The sequence below is a fragment of the Gallus gallus genome, chromosome Z, assembly GCF_016699485.2.
Source record: "Gallus gallus isolate bGalGal1 chromosome Z, bGalGal1.mat.broiler.GRCg7b, whole genome shotgun sequence".
Lineage (NCBI taxonomy): Eukaryota > Metazoa > Chordata > Aves > Galliformes > Phasianidae > Gallus > Gallus gallus.
The window spans coordinates 38136496-38147868 of NC_052572.1; the positions used below are offsets into that span (position 1 = coordinate 38136496).

Here is an 11373-nt window from a genome sequence, read left to right on the forward strand (position 1 = left end):
GTTGCTTTTCTGCTTGTTTGGTTTTTTTTAATGAATGTTCAACACTCTGATATTGAGACAGGCTTGCACAGCTATTCTGCAAACCTGGTAAAACAGATGAACCAGAATACTTCAGATTTGACCTTAAAAGTCCCTCTACTATTTGCATTATGAACTGCACAAAAGCTGCCGGTTGAGAACTGTGCAGTGATTTTGAGAGGTGAACAAATAGACACTAAGATTAGATCACTTAACTCATTTTCCCATGTGATCTAAAACAGAATATGAGTCCGTGTCTCTAGAGATGAAAGACGAGAACTCCAGGCTGCGCTGCTGTCTCATATCTGGAATGACTGCTTTAATACCATTCTGCTCTTATGTCACTGTTTTAAAAAAAAAGTTAATGATGCCACCACCTTTGCTTTTTCTTCCTAAATCTGCCAGTGCTGAAGTTCTAGTGTACATTAAATTCCTAAAGGAAGGAACAAATCTCAGACAGCAGCAGAGTTAACAGTTTTTATATGAGTTTATGTAGCCAGCTTCAGAATATCCAGAAAACAAAAAACAACAAATGGGTAAAATATATATATTTTTTTCTATATATGTATTTATTTTATATTATATATATATTATTTTATATTATATATATATAAGAGGATATATATATATATCCTCTCATGTACAAAACAACTTATATTAAAAACAAAACAGAACACCATCTGGTATACTATTTGGTATTCTATAGCTGGTTTCAGCAACAGCACTATTTTTCTATTGGTAGTCCCTGCAAAAAGGTGATGGCTCTGGAGTTACAGCCTACCACGGAGAGCTCAGTGCACGTTTCCCTGGGGGTGGCAGGGAGGAAGTAAATCTCTCACTGCAGACTCTACCACAGTGAGATGATTCAGACTGTATAACCCTAAAAATTTAAACAGTAATTAATTTCAGAGAAAAAAAAAAAAAAAAAGTCTGCCATTCACATAAACTTGAATTAGAATATTTTTCCTAATGAAAACTTTCCTGCAGCTACTGTCCCAGCTATTGCTCCAACTAAATCAAGATGAAGGACACAAAATAAAAAAACTAAAAATGTCTGTTTTCTTTTCTCCACTACAGTTCTTTCTTTCAATTGAATGGATAATTACTGTTTTTACGGTTCTTGAATCAGAAGATCAAACTCAAAGCAACAGAAACATAAATCCAAAAATAGGGAGGCCAGAAGTGAAATCATGGTTTTACTCTCTTATGTAGTCTTTCAATTTGATAAGTTCACCTACTTCAAATATCTAAAAACCATTCAGGAGCCCAGCAAGGTAGCCTTCCCAAAATTTCAGAGGCATAAATCTCTTAAGCACACAGTACATGTGTGTAAAGCCATTTTCTCTTCTAGGTTATGTGAATACTCAAAGATTCAAACAGATTTACCTGTAACAAAAGTAGTTAGGCATACAAGGAATTTCTTCTATACGCACACACAAACATTGGAAGATACTTCTCTAACAAGTTAACCTGTCACTGTGTTCCCTCTGACTCAGCTGTAATCCACTCAAGCCTGCAAATGACTTTGACTGCTTGTTTAAACCTTTGTTAAATAAAGGAAAGGGTGCTGAATCAGTCAGCTGGTCACTTGCCAACTGACCATATTTAGAAGAGACCGTCCCTGTCCCTGCTGGCGTTTCACAAGTTCACCGTTTGTTGCTGTTTCTCTAAAAAGTCAAATGCATTCCAAATGAGGCAATCCTGATCCTCATACAGAAAATAATAATAATAATAATAATAATAATAATAATAAAGCATGTCATTGGGCTCTGCTAACTCAATGACAGCTGAACAGCAAACAAGGTTCAGAGAGAAGAATTGCCCTTTCCCTGCCAGCATGCCGGCTAGACTCTGTGTCTCCTCTTCTTTTCATGAGTCATGGTAGAATCTCAACAGTTCAGGTTTCTTATTCCCCATCAACTCACCTTTGCTCAGGATATTTTAATCACTACCGTACAAAAGCAAAACAGCATTTATTAACTTCAATAATTCTTACGCTCTGTATCACAATGTAATCATTGTACAACAAGATTAACCATTGGAGAAAAGGTCACTGCAGCATGATGGTCTGTCACTCGGAGGCTGCTGCAACAGCCGATTTCACTAGTTGGTGTCTGCCACTGTATGTAGAGACAGTTCCACACGGAAGACTAAAACAGAATCAAATCCACGTCACTTACAGAAAGAAACACTGTGATCCAGCAGAATTTTCCAAATAGTACCAAACAGGTAAGTCACATCAGACAATTACACTGCAAAAATTACTCTGTGCTCTAGACAGCAATTGACGTAGAGAGGCCTAAGGCTGATAAATTGAGGCTAGATGGAAATTAACAAAAGCAGGTTATGACTGTGCAAAATGGAACTGGGCCAGCACATTAGGTCTATTAGGTCTATTACATGCTGTCCTGTTATTATCAAATGGCACTATAAAGAAGGAAAGAGCACTGTCTGACATCATCAAGACGTCACTCTTTTCTGAAATGTTCCTGACATTTCATTGCCACTCTTCTGTCCTTACTATGCTAGTCCACTAGCATCTCCTTAGAACAAGCGATACCACCCCAGTTGTTGCAGTGCTCCATAACACTGTGGGCACTGGTCATCCTTTTTGGAGAAAAAGAATAAAACTGGAATATTATCAAGTCACTGAAGCGCCGAATCTGACCACCCTCAGAACTCCAGGATGACAAGCAGGATTTCAGTTCTGATCAGTGCCTGCCTCTTTTAAACTGAGATCCCACATTTTCTCCCCACCAGAACCTTGCCATAATCTCAAACTAAGCACGGCTAGAGCAGGGCTTTCACGCCTTCTCCTTTCCGCCACCTCTCTCTCACAGGGACATACAGGGAGTAATAAAGCCATCCTACCCATCTCCCAGGCCTGTCACCTTGACCCCATGCTCAATTCAGATACACAAATACCCCAGCTCCCATCCTACCCGCTGCCAACTCCAGCAGGTTTTCTTCCTGATCAGCCTTTCTTCTCCCTTCAGAGCTGGCACTCAAGCTATCATTACTTAATGGTTTAACCTCTGAAGCATTCTTTGGCTCTAGCAAAGGCACCCTGGCAGTTCCAGAACCTCGCCATGAAACAACTTTCCCAGGTGCACCGCTCCAATGCCAATATCTCACTGCCAAGATCTACTTGCTCTATCACGTTGAACAGAATCTCTAACCAGTGATTTCTAACCTTCACAAAACTTCCACTGTTTCTAAATCTCCTATTCTGTAATGAAACGTTAACTTCCATCTCCATCTGGTCAGTACCAAAGAGGAACAGAGAAAAGAATCAAACGTTCTCCTCTCTATGTATTCTGTCTCCATGCCTTTTCCAAACCATCTTCCTTTCTGCAACATCTTCTCAAAGCTGCTCTTTACCAAAACATTAACAAATAGATCAGGATATGTGAATATTATTGCCTATTATTATCCTGCTACTGCCCTGGGTTCCACTGCCCCCTTCAATTTACTTTATGGACTCCTCAAGACATGGATTGAATAGAAGTTATTATAAAGTATTTGTGAAGCTTCTTGCATAATAGGTTCCCGGTCAATACCATGGTGATACACTTAAATCCGTGCAGCATGATACATTAGTAAATTGACTTACTGTGCACTGAGATGACTTTGGGATTTTGGTTTTTTTTGCAGAACAGTGAGAAAACTGTGTCAGCTGTACAAATTATTCAACAGCCAAAAAGTTACTCAGGCTAGAATTTTCCTTCATCTCAATTACTCTGATGTGCTTTACCACTTCAAATGGAAATTTCACCAAGATGTGCCTTCTTCTTCCACTTCCACTTCTTTTGTGTGTGTGTGTGTGTGTGTGTGTGTGTGTAAAATGAGAAAATATCACTACATCTGAGAAGGATAAAATCCAAGAAGAACAGGCTACTGTTTAAAAAGTGTTGTCCTCCAAAAGCAAGAAAATGCATGGTGAAGAAGCATTTTCATCTCCCAAGTTTCTGCTGGATATCTGTAGTCTGTACAACTTCGCTGAAACTGCAAAGAGCTACTAAATCAGACAGCATGTTTTCCTTATAACTGTAGATTGATTCTTCAAGTAGTTTTATATATGTTTGTCCAAACCAGGGTTTATTTGGGTTTGCTTTTAAGGTAAGGGCTCTGCTCTTTCTCTGGGAAATTGGTCTCATAGCTAGAAGGCTTAATTTTCCGGAAATATTTACTTCTTTTCAGCCTTCTTTTCAAGGTTTCTTAGTTATATCTACATACATGAATTGATTCTTTCTTTGCATCGCATTTAGTACTCCATAGATCTGGAGTGCTCTCACTGTCAGCTCAGCGGTAATTTAATCAAGTGTTACGTTTAGTTCATTCATTCCTCCTTCAAGTCAATCCTTTGAACCATTTTAATAAGATTCTCTGAATTCTTCCTCCGGTTAAGAAACATTTTTGGTTATTGGGTACTCAAAGAAGAAAGAAACATTTCACTTGAAACTGCATGATGATGATGAAGAAGACAGTAAGAATACAGGGTACCATTATTTCTGATAACAATAAGTGCATGTGTGTGTGTACAAACACACTAAGGTCTATTCTGCCTTATTAGGTGATCCGCAGCCTGTGTCCCAAAACTGCATTCTTTAAAACAACTCTGTCACACTACAAGCATATCTTATTTGCCTTAAACCAACAGCCCCATCTCCACGTTGGTGTTTTCCTGCTGTCAGGTTTTTCTCCTTACACTATATATTTATTTGGAGTTAATCTTCAAAAGAATCTTCCGACATATTTTTCCAATCATTTCATTTCTCTCTGTGAGTCCCTGAATATCTGTATCTGCTCAGTACCCCTCACTCCTTGTCTAAATTCAGATATCGCAGAGTTTACTTTCTTCTGGTTGGTTTAAGGAACAAAAGGCTAATCATCTGGAAGTCTCTGATTCTGCAACATATCTAAGAGCATGTAAATCCTACATATGTGAGTTTCCTTGCTTTTGTCAATACCGTTACTAATACTTTTCATTCTGTACATGTTGTAAGTGCCCTGCTAAATAAAGCTTAGTTCACTCTGTGCTGCTGGATTAATGCAAGGAAGATACATGAGAGAGTAAGAGTTGATCACCCTTAACACTTAAAAGCCTATTTTCCCTTTGCTTAGATAAGTTTCTGGGAAGATAACTTCTGCTTCACTTTTACGGTTTTTCTTTCCCATAAAGCTACCACAGCTACCACTTTATCCCAGCTAAATCAAGCACATTTTTTTCAAAGGAAGAACTAGCCATGGTTGATTAAAAAATAAAAAAAAAGCTCCAGATAGGTAGATAAAAGGCAATATGAATAAAGATGCAAGTGACTCAGCTTGTTTTAAAACTGTGGCCACAGAAACCTGCTCAAGTCACGCCATCATCAGTAACTGTTCCTTAACTTCTTTGCTTCATAAACACAGCATTCATTTTTCATAGCTACCAAAGCAGAACCTCAGAAGACTTTTAGTAAATTCTCAAGGGCATCTCCCTGGTCATGGGGCTGATCCTCCCTTTGGAAAATGTCCAGTCACATCATCCAATTTTCTCTCAGCACATATTTCTGAGAGCATAATTCCTTATTTGCAGTGTATTATCCTGCCAGGTTTAACACTGGTTTTGCATTATAGTCTCTTCTCCACAGCAGCAAGGGATTAAAAGAACTTGAAGCCTGTTTGGCGTTTTATTCCCCTCCCAATGCTGTTAACGGCTGAAGATGACACAGCATTTAGAAAGATTATTTCCCCAGCTAATCTACAATTCTCTGCAGAGGGAGGGCAATCTCTCTGTTGCTACTTTGAAGTGGTTTGCTGCAGTATGTGGATGTATCAGTATCATCTGCACATTAAGCCTTTTCCTAGGCTCATTCTGTCCTCTTCGACTTCCCCGAAGCCAGCCTACAAAGCATTAAGCTCCCAGCTGAGCACGGACCTCAGGCCAGGGAGAAATCACTGGGTGCCAGCCATTGTCTTAGCATCTTCCCAGAAGAATTCTGAATTTTCTTAGTTTCCTAGAAAAAAAAACTCACTTTTTTTTTTTTTCTTGACAGACTCCTTTAACTTCTCACAGTCCTTCAGCCTCACTGCAAAACCACGTGGGGCACACGAGATTACTTGAAAGATACCAAACTTCGCTATCTGACGCAGAAAGCAGTATTTCACGTAGGAATCCTCCTAAGAGGTAGTGAAGAACTAACATTTGGTGGCCTGGAGAAGGAAGAGGAACAAATGGTCAATTCCCTACAGTGATGGATAACATCTGAGAAGGACTCACCAGAAGGATTTGTGCTGGGATACGTGCTGTTCTTCCTACCCGTAAATAATAAATGATATTACTTCCAGTAGGACAAACAGGCAAATAATGAGGTGATGAAGGCTGTAGACTATACCAGATTATTCAGGAGAGTTGAATCTAAAGCTGCTTACAAAAGCTGCAGAAAAAGACTCGCTAAAAAGTACAGACTGTGGAGAACATTAGGAAACAAAGCCAAGTCTTTCAACTATATTTGGCTTTAAATTGGGTATTACTAGGCAGAAAGCACACCATGTATCCACTGCAGATAATATCCTGAAAGCATCAGAGAAATTGCTTTCTGACAGTCAAATAAGTAAGTACAATAACTCTTAAGAAAAGGGGGAAAAAGTGAAACCTTGTTCTACTATAAGTCTACAGTATACAAATGCCTTAAATACTGCAGGTGGTTTGGGGGTCCATAACTTTTGCAAGGGTAATAAAGTTACAAAATCTTCCGAGAAGCCACAAGGATGAGCAGGGATAGCACAGTGCTCATACAAAAAGAGGCAGAGAAAAATGTTGGCTTAGAAATGTTTTGAGAGAAAAGAATGGAGGTATGGTAGTATTCCTCAACTAAATGCCACTTACTCAAGGCATAAGAACCATGGAGCACCCATTGAAATTGTCAAGGAGATGGTTTATAATAAGCAAAAAGGGTTTTTCCCCATTCACACAGAGAATATCATAAAATGATAAAACTTTTGTGTCTCTCTAAAAAAATTACATGATTCAAAGATTTTGTAGGAAAACAAAGCACAAAGGGGTTTTAAAACAAGCAACAAACAAACCAACCCAGACAGCGGGCTCTAACTGTGGCTAACAGGTCAGTTCTGATACACATTTCAAAACCTAATACATATATATACACATATATATTCTACTGCTTGTAATCTTCCCTTGGTCAAGACAGAACATTGTTTGAAACAGACCTTCGATCTCACCAAGCATCAGCTGTTCTCACATTACAACCATACTTGGTAAAGATTGGGGGGGGAAGCAACTTGCAAGACTGAACCCCATAAATGTCCAAAAATTTCAGTACAGCATCTGTTATATTCTGCCATGTTTTGTCTTTTCCTCCTTGAATTTACACAGAGAATACATAACCCATATTAAAAATAACTGAAAACTTTCTGTGTTCATGAGAAGTCACAGAAGAAAAATTCATCGCTCTTGGAGAAAGAAAAGCCTGATCCAGACTTCACTTTATAACATGTAGAGAATATATAATACGTACACAAGAGCCTTAAAAAAGACAAAAATAAAATAAAATAAATGTGTAAGTCCTTTTTGTGGTCTTCCTTGGCTAGAATTTGCTCCATGTAGAAAAACAGCCTTGATTAATGCTGTGGCTGGAGCCAGAGCCAAATGAATGATGAAGCACTTGCAGTAATAGGTTGCCCTGCACAGTCTGGAGCAATTGTTCTTCTGGCATGGTCTGTAGCTATTGTTTATGAGTAAAGAAATTTTTCCGTTACTCATGCTGAGAAGTATTCATGTAGTCGGTACACTGTAATCAGTTTAGCCTAGTAAGATTACCTACAGTGTGAAATACTAGCATGGTAAGACTGGCATGGTCAAGTCTCTGAGATACAACAGCCTTCTGTGCAGCAGAATGGAAACCTTCGGTTACTCTGAATTGCCTTTTTCAGGCTACAGTGGTACAAAGGAAACCATCAAGTCGAAGCCAACCTGGAAGAGGACATTCCAGTGTCCAGACCCTTCTTGTCCAGCCAAGACCAGCTGGCATGGCTATACAACACAGCACGAGCCAGAAGGACACCCCCAGGCTCTCCAAGTAGAGGAGACTGCTCCAGAACAAGCATTCTCCTCACACAGTTCAGAAGGCACAAAGAGAAGTTTTCATGCCTTCTGAAAGCCCACAGTTAAGGGGTAAGAAAAGCTACTGTTCAGATGTTGTGCTCTACGTTTCCTCTAAGTAAAGGAGCTAATATGTTCTGCTATCCACAGGCTTCTTCAGATCGTATTTTTCCGGATAACTCCTCCTTGATTTCCAACAGCACTTCAGAAAGACTAACAACGTACTTGCTTTTGGAGAAGCAAAAGCAAGTTGTTCTCATTGGTTGCTCTTTCCCAGTGATACAGGCGGGATCACTACCATAACTAACTATTAAGTAAGGCCACCTTTGATATACTTGGCCAGAACAAATGTCAAAATTGAATCTCCTGAACAAAAAGTTGCCTTCTACAAAACGCTGATGTGAAAACGTATTAAGTACCCGTAACTGCTCTACACAGCATAGCTTAACTGGCCTACTGAAGTTCACGCTGCTTACATAAAAACATGAGGGAAACAGCTTACAAGCTCCGAAACAGACGGAGAAGGGATGTAATCAAGATGACACAGCTCGTGCTTATCCTTTACACCCACCAACACAGTTAGGTGCTGAGAGATCCACCAGGGGATTTACTTTATCTCCTATTTTGCCATTCCTCTAAGGAGTGCATTCATTCTCTGATTCCTAATATATGTGCAATAACAGAAGACATTATAAGAAAACACACTTTGCAAATTATTAACTAAAGAGCACGATGGCTATCGGAGAAAGAACTTTCTTTTACAGTTTCTCAGTCTCCAGAGGTCTGTGACGTGACCAAAGAAGTGGGGAGGCCTTGATGCTCTAATTAACAAAGTTTTCTACAGCGACTCTCCAGAGGGTGAGAACACAACTCCAGAAGCACGCAGGTTCCACGCCCCAGAAAACACGAGGCAAAATTAGCAGCAGGGGATTCTATTATTGTTTTATTTTTATTTTTCACTAGCCCGTGGTTATTTCTTTAATTGAACCCGCTTCTTAGAACTGAGATAGCGAGCAGGAGAGTTTCTTTTACAACAGCAAAACCGAGTTTTGTACGGATACTGGAAACAAGGCAGCCTGAGGTCACGCAGGTCTTAAAAACATCCCGCTTCTGCACTGCACCTCACAGAGACGGCAGCACTCTGCTCGGCGCCGGGTCTCAGCCACTGCACGCAGCACCGACGCGCTGCAGCTTGGCAGAGCCCCGCCAGCAGCGCCGGGCGCGGAGCTCCCCCGGCAGCGCCGCAGCTGCGGAGCCGCTCTGCCGCCTCCTTTGCAGATCCCTCAGTTATTTCGGTCCTGCTTATCCCAACTTGTCCCGCGCTCCCGGGGACACTTACAGCACAGGAACGACAGCCTTTCGGTGTCTTCTGGTATCATTTTCCCTATCCAACTACACAACTTGATGCACCTGGAAGTCCCAGCAAACGCGCAAATAACCCCAAAAAGGCGGGCGGACACCCCCGAGCACGGCTTCGCGCACTCGCTAAGCCGAGCGTTATTCAGCAATAACTACAGGGCAGCAACTTGCGCCGGCTCCCCCCGCCACGAGCCCCAGACAGAGCGCCCGCAGCCCCGGGCGTGGCACCGCGGGCGCTGCGGGCGGCCAATGCGGCTGCGGACAAGCGGGGCGAAGCCACTCACCAGGCGGCTCCGAGCGCGCTGCAGGAACTCCTCCATGGCGCCGGCCGGCCGGCGGCACCCCGCACCGCTCCGCTCCCCGCCGCCAGCGCCGCGCTCCCGCGCCGGTCCCGCGCTGCCGTCCGCGCCCCGCCCCGAGCCGCGCCCCGCCACGCCCCGCCCGCCGCGGGCGGTGACGTCAGGCCGTGCCGCAAGCCCCGGGCCGGGCGGTGGGAGCCGCGGGCGGCAGCGCCGCGTCCCGTGGTTGCGCAGCGCTGAAGGCCTTCGCGCGCTTAAACAGCTCGTTATTAAAACGACCGACGTCGGTACTTTGCCGCTGCGGTAAAAGCCGTTCTCGTCTCTGCTACCGCAGGCTCTCAGCGCAACAGGTGCGCGCTGGCGGCTGTCCCGCGGGCCGCTGGCCTGGAGTCACCGTGCCGCTGCGAGGAGCCGCCCTCCGCCTCGGGCGCTCGCGGCCGTGGTGCTTGCTGTCGCAGCCCGCGCGTGTCCGACGGCGCGCACAGCAGTCCCGCAGCGCCCGCTCCCCGCAGAGCCGAAGTGCGGGGCGGGCTGCGGACGGTTCCCTTCAAGTTGTGACTCGCCGTGAAGTTGTCGGGGCTAATTCGTAACACACTCGGTAGCACGAGATTTGGGGTTGTTTTTCTCCCACGTATTATTTTACGGCTCATTGAAGGCGTTTCTGTAAGAGCTGAGAGCTCCTGCTTCCTCGTTAACAACTTTTTCTGAGGAGTGTGATTCACTCCCGTTTGATTAGTTGATTCTTTCCTGACGCCTTACAGATCCTGTGCCCAAGTTGCCTTGCCATGGTCAATCTGTGCTTCTTCGTCATATCATATTCGTTCACTGAAACACATTACTTAATGATCCTACCCAAACTTGGGTCTTGCCATTATTCTGTTGAAAGGCAGTTCTCCTGACAGATCACAACTTTTGCACTGCTTGTAATTTAAAACAGAAACTGCAGCATTGCAACGCAGGAATTCCACCACGCTTTGAGGTGCAGAATTGGTGTTGACTGTAAATGTTTTGCCAGATAAAAAATCGATGCAATCTTGTAAAATGAAGTAAGTATGTGTTTTCCCTCAGTAAACCCTGCAAAGCACATTAAAAAAAAAAAAAATCCAGCTTGCCACAGAGCAAGAAACTGGGGTTTGGCAAACTGATCCTTAAGGCAGCCATTTGTGCTGCATACGTACTTAAAGAAAACACAACAACAGGAGGCAACCTCTGGGCAGCAAGTAACTGGAGAATGAGAGGCTGGACTTGCTGAACAGGGAGCCAAGTTGTGCTTTTATGAGTTATCCCAATATGCGTACTTACCCCTTCTATTCTAAATAAGGTGTTTTGAGTAATTACTTCTATGCACATCCAAGGAGTTGGTCTCTATTTAGTATGGGCATAGTCAGTAAGCGCACTCTAATATTAATCTGAGTGGTCTTCCACTGAGTTTGGAAGAGCCTGATGGGTTCTTCCCACCAGGTTGGTTGGACTGGATGATCCTGTGGGTCTTTTCCAACCTTAGCGATTCTATGATTCTATGATTCTTCATGATCCACAATCAACATCAATCTGAAGATGGCCGCAGTACAGCTATGGTGAAAGAAAGCAGCA

The 11373-nt window shown here is 42.8% G+C and overlaps 1 protein-coding gene and 1 long non-coding RNA gene across 8 annotated transcripts in view; one reads left to right on the forward strand and one right to left on the reverse strand.

The window, feature by feature from the left end:
* PRUNE2 (prune homolog 2) overlaps positions 1 to 9874 on the reverse strand; it is a 133918-nt gene extending 124044 nt beyond the window's left edge. For all 7 annotated transcript variants that reach the window (XM_040656584.2, XM_015280360.4, XM_015280359.4 and 4 more), the window contains exon 1: positions 9766 to 9874. In XM_040656584.2, coding sequence (XP_040512518.1) covers positions 9766 to 9801 — 36 coding nt within the window. In that variant the 5' untranslated portion in view covers positions 9802 to 9874. The remainder of the gene's footprint in view (positions 1 to 9765) is intronic.
* LOC121108623 lies at positions 1694 to 7584 on the forward strand. Its single transcript, XR_005843296.1, has 2 exons — positions 1694 to 2247; positions 6057 to 7584. It is a non-coding gene; the product is annotated as an uncharacterized LOC121108623 (long non-coding RNA).
* Positions 9875 to 11373: the final 1499 nt, after the last annotated feature.